This window comes from Balaenoptera musculus, chromosome 16 (genome assembly GCF_009873245.2).
Source record: "Balaenoptera musculus isolate JJ_BM4_2016_0621 chromosome 16, mBalMus1.pri.v3, whole genome shotgun sequence".
In the NCBI taxonomy this organism is placed as follows: Eukaryota; Metazoa; Chordata; class Mammalia; order Artiodactyla; family Balaenopteridae; genus Balaenoptera; species Balaenoptera musculus.
In genome coordinates this window covers 51,206,086-51,229,410 of record NC_045800.1, presented here as the reverse complement: position 1 = coordinate 51,229,410, position 23,325 = coordinate 51,206,086, and the positions used below count along the sequence as shown (strand labels likewise).

The 23,325-nt window shown below is 46.5% G+C and overlaps 1 protein-coding gene across 3 annotated transcripts in view; it reads right to left on the bottom strand.

Moving 5' to 3' along the window:
• Positions 1–23,325, bottom strand: part of GRID1 (glutamate ionotropic receptor delta type subunit 1) — a 668,729-nt gene that overhangs the window by 18,696 nt on the left and 626,708 nt on the right. For 2 of the 3 annotated variants that reach the window (XM_036829602.1, XM_036829603.1), the window contains 2 exons: positions 7,865–8,031; positions 797–1,037 (listed from right to left, as the gene is read on the bottom strand). In XM_036829602.1, the coding sequence (XP_036685497.1) occupies positions 797–1,037; positions 7,865–8,031 (408 nt within the window). Of the gene's footprint in view, positions 1–456; positions 539–796; positions 1,038–7,864; positions 8,032–23,325 lie in introns of all 3 variants that reach the window. The other variant, XM_036829604.1, reaches the window with a different exon arrangement.

Genomic DNA, 23,325 nt, shown 5'->3' with positions numbered 1-23,325 from the left:
TACAGTGGAGTGGCTGGGCTTGTGCTACAATGCCTGTGTGCAGGTTTCGACCAGGAGAGCATCATTACCAAATGACGCTCCTTGCCACCCTTCCCTAGAGGCATTGGCTCCAGGAGAACTCCATGAAGACTCTACAGACAAGAAAAAAAAAATCGAGCTTGAAGATGAGCAAAACCCGAAGAACAGGAAGTGTGGAGGGCAGAATCAGCTTGTAGTTGGTACCCACGGGGAAGGAAATGTGCCCAGAACCTAGAGTCAGAACAGAGCCACAGTGGTCCCTGTGCTGGGTGTGCCTGGAGGGACGTGGGCAAGGCTGGGCCCTGCAAGGAGGAGGAAGAGAGGGAGAATGGATGATGGGGGGCGGGGGCCGGTCCTCCCTCCCATACTGGGAAAGCAGGGCCCATGACCATTGATGAACCAAAGAGAATCAGGAAGGAATGCGGTTTCCTCTCTTACCCTACAGCTGGTCTCTCCAGGTCAGGGTGGAGGCACATGGGCGGGGCAGGGTAGGGAAGGCGCTGTTCATGCTGTACCCGCTCTATAGATAAATACACGGCTTTAGTGGCCATCGCTGGCGCCTTGGCACTTGCTCAAGCATGACAACATTCCTTACATTTGTTATCTGGCTTTCAAGGCAAAATAAAACAATGATACCATCCCCCCTATAAAACATTGCTGTCTCCAGACAAGTGGCTTGGATAAATACTAACTGGAAGAAAACCGCCCGCCGAGTGGCCCAGTGGGACTCTCCTGCCTCTAGGCTGCAGAAAGGAGAAGTAGGGCCCAAGGCACGGACCTCTTTGGGGGTCTCCTGGTGGCACCGGTTGCTGTTCCACCACAACTCCAGGGCGGCCACCAGGCAGGCGAGGAGGAGGCCAATGGCCAAGATGCAGAAGACCCCGGCGAAACTGTGCAGCTTGAGGGACTTGCCATCCGCCTGGGCGCTGGCATGGCTGGTAAGGTCGCAGCGGCCCGTGTGTGGCCACCACTTCTGCTTGAGCACATCCAGGTCCCCAGTGTCCTGAAGCTCCAGGATCCTGCAAGATACAATCCACATGAGCCACAGCCCTGGTCTCACTGACACAGCCATGGGGGCCCTGGCCCCTTCCCCACCATGCCGGCCCCTCCACAGACATGCTGAACCATCATAGTGGCTCTCTGCCTCAGCTTTTCCCTCCCAATCCATTGTCCACTCTGCAGGCAAAGCACCCTCCTCAAAACACTCCTCAGATTTTGTCACTTTCCTCCTCAAAGCCTTGATGTCCTCTCCCACCCTGTCCCACTGCCCATGGATGAAGTCCAATAGCAAAGCACATAAGGACCCTTGACATGGGATCCTCGGGCAAGCTCTGAGGATAAAATCAGGAAATACAGAAATGCATGATGCAATCACTCAGACTATGGACCCACAGAAAGGCTTTCTTTCAAATGTCAATAACTATATCCTAAGTCTCTCCCACTAGGATTCATCAAATCATTCATTCATTCCTTGATTTGAGGAGCATCTGCATTGTGCCAAGTATGATATTCAACACTGCTGAGAGCATGGTCCAGAGCAGGGGTCCCCAACCCCCGGGCCATGGACCGATAGTGGTCCGTGGCCTGTTAGGAACCCGGCCCCTCAGCAGGAGGTTAGTGGCGGGTGAGTGAGTGAAGCTTCATCTGTATTTACAGCCACTCCCCATTGCTCGCATTACCGCCTGAGCTCCGCCTCCTGTCAGCATTATGGTGAGTCGTATAATTATTTCATTATATATTACAATGTAATAATAATAGAAATAAAGTGCACAATAAGTAATGCGCTTGAATCATCCCGAAACCATCCCCGCCGACCCTGGTCCATGGAAGACTTGTCTTCCGTGAAACTGGTCCCTGATGCCAAAAAGGTTGGGGAGTGCTGGTCTAGAGATACTTACCCGGACACTGAAACAATTAGAGCAATCAACGTGGAGTCAGAAGCTGTGATCAATACAACAAAATGAAAGTAGAAGTGCTAAGCAAGGCGCCCACTGGGAGGGTGGCCTGGACTGAAGGGTGAGGGGAGACCTCATCAAGGAAGTGAAAGGTAAGCATAAAATAGCTCACAGGGGTTTAGCACACCTATGTGCCAGGAAATCGCCTAAGTGCTTGACAGTGTTTAATTCTCATGTCAACCCTTTGAGAAGGCTACTTCCATGGTCCCATTTTTAAAGAGAAGGATATTGAGGCACAGAGAGGTGAAATATCTTGCCAAGGTCATTTTGTGGTTGGCAAGGACGGCATTCAACAAGGAAGAGGAAGAGCCTTCCTGAGACTAGAACCATGGTTGAAAGTCTTGTCTAGGGTGAGTGTATGAGAAGCTAAAATGTGGCAAGTGAGGCTGTAGATGGTGGCTGAGGAGGAGGAGGAGGATGTGAGTTGAAGTTAATGAAACAGGCAGAGCCAAGAATGTGGACTCTGAGAAGGTACGAAAGGGAGCCTGGCTTTTATCCTGCTCACAGAGGTGGGACAACCCACCTGCTCCCGTATTCCCCAGGTCGGTGTCTGGATGGCAGTTTTCCTTTGTTGTAGTATTTCATGGACTCTTCCTGTAATCCAGGGGTCTGGACAGTGAACCAGTGGTAGCTGGTGGCCCCCGGGCTCCTCACACCCAAGCTTTTTTATCTGTGGAGGCGGGGCTCTTTTGGCCTGGTCCATGGTCATCTGTTCAGTTGACAACACCCACGGTGGCCTCTCTGAGCCCTCTGGGTATGCACAGTTCAGGAGCAGTGGTTCTTGATGGTCAGGAGAAGTTCATGGCCAACTGGCCACTTGAGCAGACTCTGCCCTGGACCTGCATCGCAGGCCAGCTGTGACCACAGGCTGAAGCTGAGCTCAGTAACAATCATGGGCTGTGACTGTGGAGAGGGAGGGAGAGAGCCCAGAGGGGGTGCCCTGCCCTGTCAGCAACTAGGGGCCAGCGTAGCGTGGCGTCTCGCCGGCTGGGTACAGCCTGGCTCTGTGCAAAGAATCTGCACCAATCCCCGCTGGGTGTCCTCGGAGAAGTGACTCGCCCCTACTAAGCTTGGCTTCCTCATCATTGCAAGACTGACCCATGATTACCGCTAGCTGAGTAGATCCTTTGGATCTCCATGGCTTCCCCTGAGCAAGCACAATGGCCGGCACAACTTGAGCCATCAATGGATATTTGTTGCATCGATAATGTACAAATGTATGAACTGAATCATGAAAACTAACCTGAACTAAAATGGCTGTGGTGAGATAATGAGATAATGTCGGCTAAGTGGCCAGGGCACAAGTCAGCACAAAAGACTTAGAATTCAGCTTGGTCGCTGAGATAAAGGCATGATTTACACAGGCATTTGGGGTCGCACTTGGTATGCCACAGGTCTCTTCTGTGGCACATGCCGTGATTAACTGGGCAGCTGCAGGGTCCCACTACCTCCAAGTGGCTCTGGACGTGTTAGGGAAGCTGCATGTCTGTACGTCCACTGGCTCATGCTGAGTGGCCGTTATGTAAGTCTCTACTGGCAGTTCCGAGTAGGCTGGGCCTCCTGGCAGTTACAGGAACCCCAGGGCTAGGTATGCAGGACCTCAGGGCCTTCAAGAGGACTCGTGGTTGGGCTACTGGCTCACCATGGAGAAGCAGCAGAGTTTTTTATTTATTGCCACAGATTCTGCTCTGATGGACACCAGTCAAACCCAGACTCTGCCATCACACTAGCCATGTTAGGAAACCTCTCAACTTTACCTTTTGTATCACTAAAATCTGAGACCATAACAAAAGTGAGAAAGGCTGTGACCTGGGACCCTTTGGCGGAGTGCTTGCACTCGTACCTGGACAAATGTCTGCTGGAGCAACAGAACACAAAGAAACTGTAACGGACTGAAAACAACTGCATGCATGTGCAGTCGGGGCAATTATGAAGAGTAAGATACAAAAGGGCCACAAACCAACTGCTGCTTCTAAGTTTCAGGGAGCGAAAGCAGGGTACTGCACACGATCCCTGCACACAGCACCACCACGGGGGTGGGCAGACCACCTAAGCCAGCCCTCCAGCCAGACCCACCCATCCGCCCCCACCCTTACCCTATTTAAGGTACAAGCTTGCCCCCCTCCCCACCCTTGGGGAGTGAGCAAGGGACCTTTGTCTTGTTTTTGCTCCCTCCTGCTGTAGCACGAGTCCCAGTAAAGCCTTGCCTGAATTCCTTGTCTGGCCTCTTATCAATTTCTATTGATTCAGGAGTCCAAGGACCCAGGTCAGTAACAAAAGCACCTACCTCACAGAATTATCACAACCAAATGAAAAGCGGGAACATATGGGACCACTCAGCTCACGAGCTAGCAAGCAAGAAGAGCTCCTTAAAGCTGGTCAGTATGGCACCACACTCTGGCGCCATACTGACCAGCAGTCCTATCCATCCAACATGGACACAAGCTGCCTTTTATTGAGGACACAGTAGGGACTGATCATTTTACATTGTTTTAATCCTCACAATAGCCTGCAAAGTAGTTCTTATGTCTACAGATGGAAGACCTGAGGCTCAGAATCTAGACGGCTTGCCACCAGTTGCAATTAGCAAGTGGCATAGCTGCTCTTCAGAGCTGGGTCATGCTGACCCGGGAGGCCACGCTCTCTCCAGAACACCAAGCTGCTAAGCGCAGTCAGCCTCCTCTCTGAGGGTCAGCTCCAGCCTAGGGGATGGTGAGACTCCAACAAGAGCGGGGCCAGAGGGCCGGATGCCCACTCTTCCGCTCATTAACTGCAGGAGGCTTCATTTTGCTGATGCGTCCCTTCTTCCTGCTCCTTATAATTGTATGCATTTTTATGCCCAATATTATTCCAGGAAGAATGTGAGGCAATTTATAGGAAAACATAGAATAAAATAAAAACAAACAAGCCAATCCAAAAGAAAATTTAAATATGTAAGCAACAGAGGAAAGATAAAACAAGTCACGGGCACAAAATGACTCCTGGAATGAGGCTAAACTAATGCACACCATAATAATCTCTACTCCTGCCTATGAGTAAGCCAGAACGATAATAGCCACTTCCTGAAGCCAGTTATTCTATTTTCCAGACAGATATAATTGCAGGTGCTTTCCTTTAGTCAATAGTCATGCAGGCTGCTACATAGTAGGTGCTCTATAAATGGCTATTAAGTTGCTAAACATTTGCTGAATGCCTACTCTGCACGCCATGGTCCATAAAAGGGCTATGGCACTCAACCGCAGTCCCACACACACACATAAGTTGTAGCCTAAAGACCCAGCCCTCTGCCAAAACAAGGGAACATATCTGTATTCAAGGAAATAACTTGAGTCCCTGGGACTCAGGGAAGGAAGGCTACAGCAGTTCCAGATAAGACTGGGATCTGCTATTTACACAGGATTCTCTTTCTATCAATGGCATGGGGCATTGCTTCCTGGACCTGCCCCCTTCCTCCTCTCAGGCATGACCCAGTTAAGGGCAGCCCACAGTTCTGCATGCATCATATAATGGAGCCTCTTAAAGAACCGTTGGCAGCAGAAAGTTGGAAACCTGAAGTCTTGAGTGTTCCCCCCAAGTAGGTACCCATGTGTCCAGGTAGGGGAGGTGGGGGGATGCTTCCAGCCCAGGAAAGGCTAAAACATAGAGACCAATGACAATACTTCAGGAGGCCAGCAGAGCCTACCGGGGACATTTACTTACAGTCCTAGAGCATGTGGCCTTCTGATGAAAGCAAAGGGTAATTAATCACTTCCTGCCAGAATAACACAGAAACTGGACTAGCCACTTTCATTCATGTTCGTTGAAAGATCCAGCCAAGAACCAGGCTCTCTCCTCTCTCCAGTGTGTTCAGCAGACTTTCAGGGGATCTCTGAGCGGTTTGAGTGCACGGGGACCCTAAGCTTTCCACACTGGGGACGCTGTGCTTCTGTGAGCACTGTGTTGGGGCACATTAGCTGTCTTGGTGGTGCTGCTGCTGCTGCGTTCGTCCCACAAGCTCCCTTACCGTCTGTTTCAGAGAGGTGTTCACAGGTTGATGGCCTGGGGAATGCCCTGAGCATCCTGTCTCAGAAAACCAAGTAGGGTAAACCTCGAGAACACCACTGTCTTATATACCCTGGAGAGAAGCCATCCCTTCTTCATGCCTTTAATCCGAGCAATTGATAAATCACTACTCCTCCTTCTCTTGTGTCATCCCTCTCTGCTCCAGGGAGCAAAGGGAGGCATGGAATGTATACTTGATTAAATTCTACAGAAAACCCCAAAGCCTCATTGAACTTAATTAGTTCTACCCCTTTTCCCAGTTCTGCAAACAAGCCACTGAATGAATGAGTTGCAGGCCCTCCTCCTAGGCCTCTCCCTGATGGGGTTTAGGCTCAGGTGCTCGTGATCAGAAGAGCCCAATCAACATCTGGGAGGTGGGAGGAGGGACGCAGTAGGGCTCAGAGGTCCGATAGCAACATGGGCACACCACTGGGGCTCAGAGGACCTGCCTTCTCCTCCCAACTCTGCCAGTAGCTGGCTGAGCGGCCCTCAGCACACATTACCCTCTCTGAGCTTCAGGATGTGAAATGAATGATCTTTAACAATTCTCACCCCTCCAGGTGGACGCTCCTCAGTGCTGGAAAGCATGTGTTCATCAGGTAACAGGGCGCTGCCCCTAAGCCTCAGCGCCATGCCGGCCTTTTCACCGGGACACTTCCGCCACAGTTTGGATTTTGGTGGACCAAGGCAGAGCTCTAGTTCTGCTCCTTCACCCACCAGGATGTCACCCCACAGACATGTGTGAGTGGTGGGCTTAGACATCCTTGGGGACAAGAGCCCCTGTTAGCAGGCTGGCTGCTGGGAAAAGGCCACTGAGCTCACCCATGCTGTTCACCTCCATCCTCTCTGTGAGGCCAGGTAACCTGGTCAAGGACTAAGGTAAGTTCCTGTGGGGAAGCGAGAAATGGGGGTGGGATGATGAGAGATTATCTTCCTCAAGGAGGCCGACCAGGTGTCCAGACTGAGCACTTGGAAACTCAATCATGCCCAGGAGTCCAGAGAAGATCAAGTTCAAAGGATGGACTTGCACCAGAAAATCATCTGGGAAGCTTAAGAGGCCAATGCAAACTAGACACACATATTAATTTCTGGTGGACAGGGTCCACGTGTCTTTGCTTAGGCCAGAACACTCCTGTCTACACAGTGTTTCCCCCCACTCTCCCCCAACACGCCCCATCGCTAGTATTAATTACCAGGAGCTGATCCGGAAAGGAAGGGGAGGAGGTGGGCAGTGAGGGCCAGGTCCTTGTCCTGCCCCAGTGGGTAGCATCTGCTCCCTCAGCCCCTGTGCAGGTGAATATGGAGTCAATCTGCTTCTCTGGCCCCAGTTTTTCACACCTCCACACTGACTCTTCCCACCCTGCATTTATCTTAAGAAGTTATTATTGGGTCCTTGCCAGATCCAGTTAATCTTTCATTTAATTTTAAATTACTAGGCCCGTCTGGCTAACTCCTACTCTACCTTCAGGCCTCAGGTGTCACCTCCTCTGGGAAGTCCTCCCTGGTCTTCTGGGTCTGGTCAGATGCCCTTCTTTGTCCTCCTCCACCCCCAGAATATCCTCTCTGTCTCACTGACTGCCCTGTGCTGACATCGCCTACTCACATCACAGCTCCCACTGAGACTATGCAGCTTCATGGGAAGGTTACACATACTTCCTCTTTTTTATCCCAGGACCCGGCACAGGACTAGTTGGGGACAGGGGTGGAGAGCAGCATGTACTGGTACATAGTCGGCACTGAGGAAAACGTGATGAATAAACAAGTTTGTGTTGGCTCTCATCTCTTGAAGGCTGGTTAAACCCCAAGTGGAGCACGGGGGCTGCCAGCGTGTTCTCACTGACCGAGCCTACCTCTGAGAGAAGAGGTCCCTGTAGGGGCTGCCGTGCTGCAGGGCGATCCCATAGCCCTTGCTGCTAACGCTGTTGCCAGTGACAGTCACGGAGCAGTCGTCATCTGTCAGGGCTGCGTACTCCACCACGGCCACATCCCACAGAAAGGCGTAGTTCCCCTTCTTTGCCTGAAACACCAAAATCACCATGAAGTCAGGCAGACCTGGCCTCCCGTATTATTTTCGAGCAGGGAGGCCTCTCAGTGGTGGGATTTGAGGGACCCTTCTAAATGGTCCTCCTGCCCAACCAGCCGGCACAGCAACCTCTCCTATTTTCTGGTCTGCAGATTCCACCCCTGGTTGATGCCGCTCACTGTGGTTATACATAGAAGGATGTGATGCTGCATCTAGGAGGCCCCAGAGCTGCGCATCTCACAGAGAGGTGGGCAAGATGAGCTATACGTGGCCTCTGAGCTAGCCTCCTGGTCACAGTGGCATGGACCTGTTTCTCAGAGTAGTGAGCTCACCTTGGAGAATGCAGAAAGTCTGACCCCAGGGAATTGAGATTTTCTGATCGGAGATTTAGGGGGAGGCATAATAGTATCCATTTAATATTTCTACTTAGAGCTTGACTGAGCCCTGCTTAAGGCGAACATGGGAGACGGCCCTAGGATCAGTGCCCCTGAGTGGCTGAGACTTAATATCTAAGTCGTGAACTTGCTATGCCTGGGGAAGAAGCCATTAAGGACAGGGTCCTGACTGTTATGGTGCCAAGCCAGGATTCTGCCACTTCCCTTTCACTGCCCACACAAGAGTGTGCACACACAAACACACATGCACATACATAAGCATACACACATTTATATGCACACACATATATGTGCATACATGTGCACAAACACACGCACATGCATCTACATGGAGGAGGCTTCTGGTGTCAGTGTTTCTATATCCATGCAATGGTGGCAAATTATTCCATCAGAATTTGCCTGTGGCCACAGCTGAAGTCCCACTCCATCACACCCGTCCATAGCAGACATTCAGTTCTATCCTGAGCCATAATCCTGACTTGGCCTGGAGTTTAGGCACTCGGAAGTAATGTGAGCTGCTTCGATTTTTGGAAGAAGATGCAAACTAGACATTGTCACTCGGCCAGCTTAAAATAGAGCATGATGTTCTTAATGCAGCCAAGAGCCTGGTTTTAATTCTCTAGTGAACATACAGACGTATGCTTTCTTCTCTCCTACCACAGCTCACACTAGATGCTGGAGGACTCCAGTCTGGGGCAGTGGCAGGGCTGAAACATCACAGGTAACAACAGGCCAAGCTGGCAAGCTACAAGCTTTGTGGCACTGTCAGCAGGGCTGTTATTCCCTTTTCCTGCCTTTATTCAGTTGTCTTTGTGTCCACTGAGAATCTCCGGAGAATGCCATAGCTGCTTAGATGAAGCTCATCACGATATTGCTTCTTTTGGGACCCTAGGTGCCCATGGGCCAAGCTGGCTTATTTTCTCATCAGGAGTTTTCCATCCGAAGGATTTGTGGGTAGAGCACGGCCTCCCCCTACCAGGAATAGACTGCTCCTAGCCATTCACACAATTTTACCCGACGACCTTGTAAGAAATGACATAGACCATACCACCCATTGACATTCACCTCAGGGAACAATCCAAATATTACCTCAGAGCCTCTTTCCTTGGCCAAGTCAATTTCAGGAGTCCCTAAAGGGCGCTGACCCAGCTTGCAAAATTACACTCATCTCTCTCCCTCCACAAGGGAAGATAACAGTCTTTGAAATTTTTTCCTGCTGGCAAACACGTTTTCTCATGAAAAGATATAAATTTTCCACCTCTTAGTAACCGAGTTTCTCAGCAAAATGTTGACTTATGACCTAATATTTGGCTTCTGTCCGACTCTGGAGCATTTCATACCCGTGCTTGCAATTCAACATGACAATCAGACATTGTTATTTGCACAGTTTCAAAAGGGCATGTCATGTTGAAGAAAGAATTAAGATCAAGTTCATTTCTACGTTTCAAGTGATGTTCCAAGAAGGAGAAAGAAATAAGCTGGCCCACCTCGAGTGGAAACCGGCTCTGACAAAAGCCTGGCATGGCCATTTTAATGGGGCACTTGGATCCGTCAAGCCACAGGCATCTGTGGCTCCAGTTTGGGCTAAGTGACAGGTGAGCACAGATCCATGAAGGAAGCTGCATTTATAGTCCCGCTGCCTAAGCTGAGAAGGCAGAAAACATATGGAAGGCATGCTGGCAATGTCTCAGCTGCAAATCCCTGCTAACCAGGAAGGCAGTCAGGAAAAGAGGAGAAAAGAGAAGTTCTCCTTCTTGAGTTGCTGAATGACCCCAGACACTCATCTCCCTATTTGTAAACAGGGACTACATTTACTACCATAGCTCTTATGTCTGCTTCAAGAAGCATGTGGCTGGTCCCTATCTACCTGACGATGCCAGAACAGGGAAGACCTGGAGAGGCTGGCTGATATGCCACCTCTTATATGTGGGCTAACTCAGAAACTGCAGTTGCAATGGAGCTCTAGCCTTATAAAGTACTCCCCATCCCCAACGTCCCTTCCTCACTTCCTCAGCATCCCACGGCTTCCTGGGTCCTCTTCTCTTAGCCTCATGCTGAGTAAAATGCACCACCAAAACCTTCCCTGGGCTTCCCAAGTTCATCAGTTTCCAGCACAACTTCCTGGACCTTACAGATGTCTCCCCAATCTTCCTGGTATGTCGCAGCCCCTGTATGAGACAGAAAGCTTCTTAGGTAGGACCATATTCTCAGGAACACTTTGGATGCCAGTATCAGAAGCCCAAACATGCCATCCACCACGGCTATACCCCCTCTATATAGACCCTCTTCTTGCTCCAGGCAGAATGAACGCCCCATAACCTCCCCACAGTTATAACTCTTCCTTATAGGATCAGAACCAATTTTCCATGCAGCCCCTAATAATTATGTGTCCACCTTCTTATTCTGTGCTGCTTATCCAAAAGTTCTGGCTTCTCCATATGTGGGGGATGCCAGATACATCAAAAATCTGCCTCCAAGAGATCCAAGAATTTCCTCTCTTTCTCTCCCCTCCTGTCATAGGCTCATCCTCTGCCTTTCTTGAGTCTGAGCATCTCTCCCATTCTGCTCTTGGCTCAGCTCCTTCCTCTGTAGCTCAGCCTCTTGCCTCGTCTCTACTTCCATTGAGAAGGCATTTCTACGCCTCTCCCTCTACCCTCCACCCCCTCAACTCTATGCCAGAGATCTCGCACACTTTGGGACATCTGTCATTTCCTATTTATATTAACTACTTCTTTTTGCTGAGGATTTTTTTCCAGTCTCTTGGGAAGACACGCTATTGGCAGGAATCTAGCCTCTTCTCAACTGTGTGCCATCGGCTGCTCCTCACAGAGAAAGAAGGGTGAACCAGACACCTTCCTGCAGGAAACTGGGAATGCTTTGGCTAAATGGCACAACAGAGCTCTAGAGTGGCGATTTTGCCACTGTTCACACCAACTCATCCTTTCTTATGTCTCCCAGTCCTGTCCTTTCCCTACTTCCCAGGGGGCTGAGGGGAGTTAAGGAGGATGTTATGTGAGATCAGGAGCAATAGGCAGTGAGCTGTTTACAAACAGATTATTGACGTTTATTTCATAAAGTCTGAAAGATGAAAAGTGGTACCATAGATTTGTGTTCTGCATTAAAACAAAACAAGAACAAATACTGGATTTCACCTCTTTAATGAGTTGAAGTACCTTGATCTGGCTGGCCCATTTATAATATTAAATGTATTCCTAACTTCTAATCATTGACTTACTATGCATCAATGCCTTGCAATGTGGCTGTTGGAAAGTTAGGCTGGAGACAAGGCTGGTAGATTCAGCCAAGCCTTCCCCGAGCCTTTGGCTCTATGCAGAAGGTGGGCACAGTGACCCAGAGAGCCCTTCAGAGCTGGCTCTGGGGTCCTGGGATTCCAGCCCAAGATCCTTCAAGGAGCTCTGAAGGCAGTTTTAGCTCATCTAAGACAGTGGAAGTTTGACAGTTAACATAGCCTAGGAATATAATTTCCTACTTCCACAGTTTGTTTTTAATTGATCATATCCAGTGTTAGTGAGGTTGTGACAAAGTGGGTGTGATCCTTCGTGGCCATAGGCATCACAGAATGACACAACACTTCGGAAAGTAATGCAGCATCCATAACATGAACATCTAAAAATGCTCATATCCTTTGCCTAGCAAATTAAGAATTTAACCTAAAAAGTAAACCAAACATATCTATGTATCTTAATGACATGACAGGCATTTTAAATCTAATGTTGACTATAAAGTAAGCATGGGACAGTTTAAATATTTAATTTAGGGAAATAATTTAATAAATTATGGTTCACTAATACGATATGGTTTTATGCAACTGATAGTAATTATAAAGACTATGCAGAAACATAGAAATGTATATATACATATTATATATATATATATACACATAGAAATATATACATATTATATATGTAAATTAGTAGAAAACAATGGGATGGATACACTATTATTACTGTTCTGTATACATGTGAAATGTAATACGCCAAAAGCTGAACAGGAATATTACATAATGGAGTGGGATTAGTGATGATTCTTAGGACAAGTTGATTAAAATATTTTCTTTAATCTTGTTACACAATCTATGCTATCACACACTACATAGGTACCAGATCCGATCTCTGTACCAGATTCAATCTCCATTGCCCTGTGTGCTCTTGGCTCCTAAAGGCGCCTTTGCCCATCAACAGAGCACAAAGGTCTGTCAGAGCTCTCCGGTTTCCCAGGGCACTGGCTCCCTGACACTACTCAAACACCTGGGAAAGTCTCCCTTACATCCCTGGCCTGCATCTAAACATGTGGCTTCATTTCACTCTCTCCTTTTCCTTAAAAAAAAAAAAGAAAAGGCATTTGGTTCACACATAAAAGAAGAGATGTGAGGACTCTGGGGAAAGGAGGAAAGAACAGCTTTGACATCGCATAAAATGTCAAAGAAAATGTCCAGTTGGCATCTCAGGATGCCAGGAGAGCAGCAGGTAGACAGACCACTCCTAGTTTGTCTCCCAGGAAGCATCTTAGCAGACAGAATCCAAGCCCATCCCTGAAGTCCACTCCCTCCCGAGTCCACCCACATGCTGGTGCATTGCTACAAATGGAAAGGGATTGAGACCACGGGGCTGTCTGACCCCAGGGCTTACAGTATCCTCCCTAACATCTGGGGGAACACGATCAGCCTACTTTGCTGGAGGAAGGCTGGGCACCATAAACAGAGTCACAAGTGAGCCGGGATATTGGATGGCTCATCGCCATTGCTCCACACTGGTAATAAAATGAGATTGCATTGCCCTTCATTGCACCACTGATGTGGCTCTTCCCAGAACTCACTTGGAGCACAAACTTTCCAAGACAACAGCCTTGGAGGCAAGAACTTCATAATGCTCTTCTACTCCATCCTAACTGCTTTTGGAAAGGGACAAACAACCACGCTATCCCCCCAAACAAGAATGCAGGTACTACAAACATCAAACACAAATACTATCAGAAAAGAAGTGCTAAAGGAAATCAGGTGTCTGCGTTGCCAGGTACAGGGTAGGTGTGAAGTACCTGCTGGATGCCGAGTTGTCAGATACATGATTCCTTTTCTATCCATGGTATAATTCTGAGGGGCTGAACATTAATCCCATTTTACAGATGAAGAAACTGAGACTCAGAAAAATAAAGTGACTTGTCCCAAATAAACCCAGATGGTGAGTAGTGGAGCCAGGTCAATCTGGAGAAAGACAGTCATTGCCATTCCCATGGGTTCTATCACCAACAGCACTCCCCTGGGAAGTGCTCAGAGGGTGAGGGCACCATAGCAGTTTCCCCAGCCCTCCCTTCATGAGTCCAAGCATGGCAGAGGGGAGAGCACAGGTTTCTTTGGCTCCAGTGACTGTCCTCCTCCAGCTTTACAGGGGTGGTTCGTGGAACAGCTGAAATGCGGGGAGAGGGAGGACACAGGGGCCTGCGCTGTCTGTGGATGGGGATGTTAGGGTATCAGGGACACCTTGGAAACCTGATGCAGCCTCATGGGCATTAACCATCCAGGGACACGCTCATTGTCTCTCCTTGCATCCACCCTTCACCCCAACAAAGCAGAGCTCAGCATCCCAAATCTTAGCTCCTACGCTCATGTTCACGAAATGGCCACACATCACCACAGGTATCCTGAATCCTGGCTACAGTGATACTTTATTATGCACTACGCCAAATCAAAAGATGCAACAGCAAGACCCAGACTATCTATGGAGAAAAGGACAATTTTACAGTCTGCTGGTAGGAGTGTGTGCTGGCATGATATTTCTGGAATGGCAATTTGGTGGGGAGAATCAAATGCTTTTAAAATGTGCATATGTAGCAATCCTACCCTTAGGGATTCATTCTAAGGAATTATTCCCTTTCAGAGAAGATGTTTGTACAAAGATTCTCAGGGCAATATTGTTTAAACTAGCAAGAATTGGAAACCATCTAAATGCTCGACAATTGAGAATCAGCTAGGTAAACGATGTATTAGATGATGGAATATTATGTTACTGCTACTATGGTGTTTTAAAAGAGCATTCCCTGCTAAGGGAAACAACTGTCCATGATGAAGAAGAGCCAGCCTGGGTTCTGGACTCCAACCGTATAGATACGAATCCCAACTCCACTGCTTGCTGGCTGTGTGAGTGCCGACAAGATGCTTAACATCTCTGAACCTCAGTTCCCCTGGATGTAAAATGGTCCATACTTCAGAGAGTTCTGATGACGATTAAATCCCTCAGTAAATGTAACATGCTTAGGGTTTTGCCTGGCATGTGGTGAGCACTAAATAAATGATAACCAGTATTATATTGTTTAGTGAAAAAGAACCTGTTACAAGAGAGTACTTACATTGTGATATCTTTTTAAAATTATTATGCAAGAACTTTATGAAGAATCAAAACCAAGTACCAAATACTATCTTTGGGTGATGCCATCATGGGTGACTTCTGCTGGTTTCTTTCAGTCTCCTGAGCCCCCATGTTTTCTGCAACTCAGCAAGCATTTCTTCTGTGACTGCAGCTGCCCAAGAGGGTAGTTTTAGTGATTCAGCCTCCTTCACAGAGCACAGTGTAGAGAAAAGAGCAGGATTCTGAATGAAGACAGACACACGGCCACATTCCAGCTCTCTGGTGAACCTATAGACTTGGGGCTTGAAATGAACCTATATAGACTTGGGGCTTGAGGATGAAATTACAGGACACAATGCACTGTGCCTGGCACACAGTGAGGACCCAACACAAGTTCCTTCTTCTCTGTCTGGCATTCCCCAGCTCGATTCAGAAGATCAATACCTCAGCTGTCATTGAAACATCTTTCCTCCCACCCACTCCCCTCCTGCCAACCATTCCTCCACCTTGACCAAGTCAGCAACATGCTCTGTGTGTGGAAGTGTGTGTGTGTGAGTGTGAGCACCACAGCCCCCAGGGAAGCAGAAGAGAGGTGAACTCAGGTACGAAGCACCTGGAGACCACATGAGGTTCAGGAAAAGGAGACCTTCAGCTGGAAAGAAGGAGCCTACATCTCTTCGGTCCCTCAGAACAGTAGAAAGAGGCCTCCAAAATGATGCGAAAATGTAAGGCAGACAATCAACGGGACCCTCGGAAGTGTTCACGTGCCCTCCCCAGGAGGCTGTAAGGAAACCTGCCAAGCAAGGAGTGAAAGAGAATGACCCTTCACCTGGATCAGCCCCTGGACCAGCACAAGCAAGCAAAGCCAGGTGGGCTCAGTGGGATGGGGTACGGCAGCTGGGCTCTCCCATGGGTAGTGCAACAGCTGCTTTCCTGAAGCGTCCACAGGGTACAAAATCAATTTGGCTCCTGGCTTCAGACCAGAGTGAACAAGATGGAGCTGACAATGAGATAACCCAACTAAAGAGGTGGCAAGAACATCTGGTAGGGGGATGTCATGTATGTATGTGTGTGTGTGTGTGTGTGTGTGTGTGTGTGTGTGTGTGTGTGTGTGTGTGTGTGTGTGTGTGTGTGTGTGTGTGTGTGTGTGTGTGTGTGTGTGTGTGTGTGTGTGTGTGTGTGTGTGTGTGTATGGCCACGAGCACAGGCCTGAGCCCTGAAGTTTTGTCATGGTGGTTGGTCCCAGGGAGGCCCATTACCTGGGCAAGAGGACAGAGATGATAGAGACATCCCAAGGCTACAGCAGCAGAGAACAGTTCCTGACGGCCAGGCAGTAGGTCTGCAAAACTATTTCTGCAAATGATTACCTGCCCTATCCTGGTACTCCTGTGTCCTAGAGGAACAGAGTCAGTAGTGAGAAGCAGAGCAAGTGGTACAGAGTGGCAAGTCATTTTTCAGGCCACCAATGCCATTACCTTCTCTTTGATTCCTTAATTTCCTTTACAGAATCTTCAACTTCATTTCATAGAACGTATGGCACGGTATGTGGGTGAGAGCAAGGGCCTGGAGACGGGGAGACCAGGTCTTCCCCTAGTGTCCTTAGCCAGCCACCTGAACCCTCTGAGCCTGAGTAACCTCTTCTAGAAGACAGGAGTAGCGAGCCCCGCCCACTGCTTAGGCTTATCACAGGAAGAGACAACACAGAAAGTGCCTGATGCATTGAAGGAACTCAAACAATAAGACACTATCCTTATGATCATGATAATCATCACCGGCATCATACTTACGGCTTTAAGTTCAGATCCTAATTGAAATGCAGTTGCCTTGGGGAAAATAACACTTGAAATTGTCCTCAGTCATCCAGCCTGGTAATTTAGAAAGTCTGTTAGACAGGGTCACAGTCTTGCCCCAGTTACTGACTCACTACTGATTAGTAAAAATGGAAGATGAGCCCAGACAGTTCTTAAGATCTTCTCCAGCTTTAACATCCTCCAAGTTTATAATATAGACCAGTTGTTCTCAAAGAATGTTCCCTAGACCAGCAGCCTCAGCATCACTGGAGAAATACAAATTCTCAGGCTCTATTCCAGACCCAGTGAAAAGAAGACCCTGGGAGTGGAGCCCAACAATCTGTCTTAATAACCTCTCCAGGTGCCCCTGATGTGTGCTAAAGTTGGGATTCAATGATAGAGACCTCTCTGTCAATGAATTTCTGATCTTCTCTTCAGAGTAGGTTTAGGAAGGAAAAGAGTATTACGGCTCTAGGATCTTGAGTCGGGGCAGCAAATGGAGGAGGGAATAGCAGAGGGTTGAGACCAGGGCTATTGAAAACAAACATTAAAGGAAAGTCACACTTTACATCTTCTTCCTGAAAGTCACTCTACTTGGTGCTTTCCCATCCATTCTCCTATTAGAAAGTTCAGGCTGAACTTCCACAGTACAAACTGTGTCCATTTTCCAAGGAAATGGAGACGCAAAAAGGACTTTGCCCAAGACCCCAGAAGCAGCTATTCCGGCAGAGCTTGAATGTCTCCCCAGGTCTCCTTGACTGCAAATGGCCTTTCCTTCTCCCACATCAAAAGTTCAACATCAGTAGCCCCGAAGAGCCACACAGAGCTCCCTGAGCAGCTGGCTGTCATCACACTGCCAGATTCTGGACAAGCTTTGCTAACGATGTCTGCCTCCAGCACCTGACCTTATGGAGGCTTCATAGCTGCTTTCCCTTTTAGGGCCTCTGGCACTCTGGGGAGAAAGAATCTTATTTAGTGAACCAAGTACTGTCTCAGTGGGAGAAGCTTTCTCACATCTCCAAGGGAGAAGAAGCTGGTTTGGTACAATGGAAAAAAGAAAGGCCCTAATTTGGAAGAATCAATGGCTCCTTCCTCAAAAGTCTGAAACTGTATACCGTCAGCAAAACTAGGGGCCATAAACAACCTTCTCAGCTGGGCAAAGGGACACATTGATTTTCAATGATTTGTCAAAAGTTTAAACTGTCCAAAGACCACGATAAACAACAATCTAATCTGAGTTATTCCATGGGAAAGATTAAGAATGATCTAAAAAAAGGGTAATTTGGTTTGCTTAGATACAAGATAGATTAGGAAGAGACAAGAATACAGAATGAGAAATACCCATGTAGGAAAGGGAAACAACCTAAGAATACATGAACCCAGGAATCACAGAGGACAGGCATCCATGTGGTCAAACATTCCATGAAGAAGCACAGGGATAGGGCTTCGCAGATACTCCCAGCACGCGTGCACATGCGCGTGCACACACACACGCCCGCACACACACGGAAGGATGTGAGCCCCATGCGTGTCCTTTTCACCGCCCTAGCATGATGTCTGGCATACAGCTGGTGCTGAATAAATATGTATAAAGTGATGAGTGCAGAACTGAAGGGCTGAATACTAGAATCTGAGAAGCCTGGGGACTTGAATCAAAGCAAGCTGGGCTGGCTATGTCCTGTTTGCCCCTCCAAGTCTGCCTTCCACCCTTTTCCATCCTGTGCTCTCCTCCAGAGCCTGATTTCATGGAGAGTATCAATGGTTACCTTTGGTCTCTGGCTAAGAGTCACTTCCTAAGATTCAGGAATAAATCAAAAACTGATACTATTAAAACAACAATCATACCAATAAGCACTATTCATTCAAGCATACGTTCTCAAACTTGAGAGGGAGTGAGAAACCCCTGGAGGGCATGTTCAAATACAGATGATTAACCTCTCCCCAACTCCCCTCCTCCAGCTTCTGACTCATTAGGTCTAAAGTAGGGCCCACAAGTTTCATTTCTAACACGTTCCTGGATGATGCTGATGCTACTGGTCCAAAGACCACCCCTGGAGAACGACTGTGTTAAAACCCACTCTACAAGGCATTGCACTCATCCATTCACATCACCTCTACTCTTTACAATAAATCTGAGAAGACCCGGTTTACTACTCCTATTTTTCAGATGAGATAACTTTGTTTAGGGTAAGTGTTTTTTTTTTTTTAATACATCTTTATCGGAGTATAATTGCTTCACAATGCTGTATTAGTTTCTGTTGCACAACAAAGTGAATCAGCCTTGCCCAAGATGTCACCTCTGGCACAAGATGGGTACAAGAATCAAACCCAATTCTTTTTTTTTTTTTTTAACTTTTTTATATTGGAGTATAGTTGATTAACAATGTTGTGTTAGTTTCAGGTGTACAGCAAAGTGATTCAGTTATACATGTACATGTATCTATTTTTTTTTCAAATTCTTTTCCCATTTAGGTTGTTACATAATATTGAGCAGAGTTCTCTGTGCTATATAGTAGGTCCTTCTTGGTTATCCATTTTAAATATAGCATGTCAATCCCAAACTCCCTAACTATCCCTCCCCCCTGTCCCTGCCCCCCACCCTGGTAACCATAAGTTCATTCTCTAAGTCTGTGAGTCTGTTTCTCAAACCCAATTCTTGTTAACTCAAATCCCACACTTTAGTCACTACACTATGTGGCCTTAACTGAGCACTTGACTCCATTGAGACAAAGTTCAAGTGAGACTCATGAAACTACACCCTGAGGCCAGCGTAGCTTTGCCATCTGCAGCCAGATCCTCTCAGTGTTTCTTTAGCCATAAAGGGTTGTTGGAAACTGGCAACCTGGACTATGCAGGAAGGAGAAAGAAGCAGTAAAGTTGCATGTGATCATGATTCATATTAAAGACTATCCCTTAATGTGTGCAGAGACCATCCCTGTGGGGCTTATGTTGAAGAGCCTCATTTTCTAATCCCATTTGTAGCTAAGGATTCCTTTATGGCCTTTGCTAAAATGTCAGCCTTGAGAGAGAGAGAAAGAGCTCTCACAATAGCCTTTCACTCTTTGAGGAGCCACACAAGAGGTCATGTCCTGACCAAAAAGATCCAGATGGACTCCCATCCCTCACAGAACGAGCTCTGAGCTCTACCTGTCAGGATGTACAGCTCTGTAAAGTCAAAGAATCTGAAAGATGCGCCACTAGAGGGGCCTGCAGGGTCACGGCCCTGATAGAAGCCCACCTCATGGTCCAGGGATGCTGGACACTCACTAGAAAGTGTAGTGATGCCTGCTCATCACTTCCCGACATAACCAGCTGAGGTCTGAGATCCGAGCTGCATGGATAGGTTCAAAACCTTTCAATGTGAAGATTCTTAAAGTGTTAGAAATACCAAATTTCACTGCTGAGCATTTTCTTTACCAGGCTCCTCGCCATTCCTGTTTCCTTTATCTGATCCTTAGGAGGCATGGTTTTCTGAGCTCTTACTGTTCTTATAACTCTTCCTGATTTGAGTTAATCCACCTCTCATCTCTCTCTCTCTGCTTCTCTGACTTTGTCCACCTGTTTGTGTGTGTGTGTAAAACACACACACACGGTAAAATTTTTAAACGTAGGGTTCAAAGCCAATCTTAATACCTCTATGTTGGAGAGTAAAGGGACTCTTTACTAGAGGTTCCTATCCCAGTGGAAACAACTACTTATACCCAAATAGGTTTTTTTGTTGTTGTTTTTAAAATTGAGGTATAGTTGATTTGCAATATCGTGTTAGTTTCGGGTGTACAGCATAGTGACTTGGTTTTTTGTTTGGTTTTTGAAGATTATATTCCATTATAGGTTACTACAAGATATTGGGTATATTTCCCTGTGCTATACAGTAAATCCTTGCTGCTTATGTATTTTATGTATAGTAGTTTGTATCTGTTAATCCCATACTCTTAATTTGTCCCTCCCTGACTCCCTCTCCCCTTTGGCAACCATATGTTTGTTTATGTCTGTGACTCTGTTTTGTATATCCATTCATTTGTATTGTTTTTTACATACCACATATAAGTGATATCATACAGTACTTGTCTCTAACTTATTTCACTAAGCATAATATTCTCTAGGTGCCTCCATGTTGCTACAAGTGGCAATATTTCATTCTTTTTTTATAGCTGAGTAATATTCCATTATATATATATATATATATATATCTCACATCATCTTAAACAGTCATCTCTTGATGGGCACTCAGGTTGATTCCATGTCTTGACTAGTGTAAATACTGCTGCTATGAACACTGGGGTGCATGCATCTTTTCAACTTAGAGTTTCATTTTTTCTGGGTATATACTCAAGGGTGAAATTTCTGGATCATATGGTAGTGCTAATTTTAGTTTTTAAGAAACATGCATACTGTTTTCCATAGTGACTGCACCAATTTACATTCCCACCAACAGTGTTCAAGGGTTCCTTTTTCTCTTCATCCTCTTCAATATTTCTCACTTGTAGACTTTTTGATGATGGCCATTTTGACAGCTGTGAGGTGATATCTCGTTGTTTTGATTAGCATTTCTCTAATAATTAGCAACGTTAAGCATCTTTGCATGTGCCTATTGGCCATCTGCATGTCTTCTTTGGAAAAATGTCTATTTAGATCTTCTGCCCATTTTTTGATTGGGTTGTTTGTTTTTTAAATATTGAGTTGTATGAGCTGTTTGTATATTTTGGATCTTAATCCCTTGTCAGTCACAAATATTTCCTTATTGATGATGACAATGATGATGGTGATAGTAATAATAATAAACACATGGATGGTAGAAAGAGTGTGATAATCTTCAGGCAAATTGTTTAACCACTCTGAGTTTTACGTTCCTTATTTTCAAAATGGAAATATCACAAAATGCCCTCAATGGTAAAGATAAAGTATATGAACACAAAGGCACGCATAATAATTTCTTAATAAATGTTATTTTCCTTCCCCTCTTTCTCCCTGCTTGTTCCTGGACAAACAACATTATACCAACAAAATGGAAATAAAAATAAGCTAAACAAAAACTGCCAATGATCTGACTGACACAATAAATCAAAATTGTTCTCACCAGCTACTGCTTCTTGATTTTAATGTAATCAAAGAACATAACAATTCAGTTCAAAATACAAAAACTTAAATCATAAAACCCAAAGCCATAATACTCAGTGGAACAAACAGAATGGAATCAGCCCACAATTATAGACAGCACTAAGGTGAAGCGTATCAGACTTGGGTAAAAAGCAAATTATGGGGCAGAGGAAATCTGAAGAATAAAATCAGATTTAAGGGAAGTGAATGTCCTCCCACACTTCTAATGAGGAGTTTGAAAATAAAGTTAGCATGATGGCACAGATATTGGTTTGATTCCAAAGCTTACCCTACCAAATTATAAAAATCGCAAAAGAAAGTAATTGAAGAATTCATAATAAGATTTGCTTGGCAATGCTCAAAACCCAAAGCAAAGTAATTTAATAAGGGAGGCACAGTGAGGGCTTTCCTTGACCTTAGCACTGTATTATCCCAAACCAATCATCATCAAACAAAGTTAAGCTGTAGGGCATTATGAAGGGGCCAACGTAGTCAACTGCATGGAAACCTGCTCCAGGAGACTGACTAAGCCCCCTGCCCTCCCCGCCCTTCCTCATCCCTTCTTGCCCCCTCTGCAACTAGATTCCAGCAATCCTGCTCATTCTTCTTGAAGAAAGATGCACATGGATGCATTTCTGAATACTCTCATTTCTTATTCACTGAACATTTATTTTGTTTGATTTTTGAAAGGATAAAAGGTTTTGGATGTCCATGTTCATTGCCCTGTGCTTACCTCTGCTCTAGGCCCTGGGGACAAACAAATGAATAAGAGACAGGCCCAACCCTGTGGAGGCTTAGAGTCTAGTCAGGATGTGACAGAGCAGGGCACTGAGGATGGGGGTGACATCTGATGAATCTGCACTCTGGGATGCATAGGGTGTTAAGGGAGCCCCTGGTCCTGCCCTGAGAAACGAGAAGCTCCAGCAGGGGGTCAGGAAGAGTGAACGCTTCTGCTGAGGCTGGAGAGATAATCAAGAATCAGCCTGGCCAACAAAGAAAAGGAAGGCTTTCCAAGCAGCACGTACCCAGGTGTATAAAGGTGAGGAGAGGGGAAGGAACTGCTCAGGTTTCCTGTGATGAAAACACTAGGTAAGTGGCAGCAGGAGCTGAGGCTTCATTTTGATCATGCATCTCTTCCATTTTTGCACAGTGTCACCAGGTAATGACACAGGCGCTGGAGTGAGAAAAGTACTGAGTTCAAACCCTGGGTCCGATATTGACTCAAGCTTGATTTTCAGCAAGTCCCTTGCCCTCCTTAAACTCTAGTTTCCTAATTAATAAACGAGTTGTCTAGAAGCACAGCTGAGCTAATTAATGCACGGGAGAAACTTATCCCCACCCCTGATCTATCCGAGGGCTCTCTAATAGTAGCCATTGCGATTAAATTAACCTCCTGATTGTCCAAACATTGATGCAAGGCCCCAAAGGAAGGAAGGAAAACTCTGGACAAAGTAACACAAATCTTTTATTTTTGAAATAACATACTGTCCCAAACCAGCCTTCATCTTCACTTTGACCTTACAGCAAGTCTAACTCAATTTTATCAGGAAAGTATCAAGCCCACTCTTACATATTAACTGAGCTCACCACTAGTAAATGAGTTGACGAATGAATAAAAAACCTATATATTTCAAACATCAAATC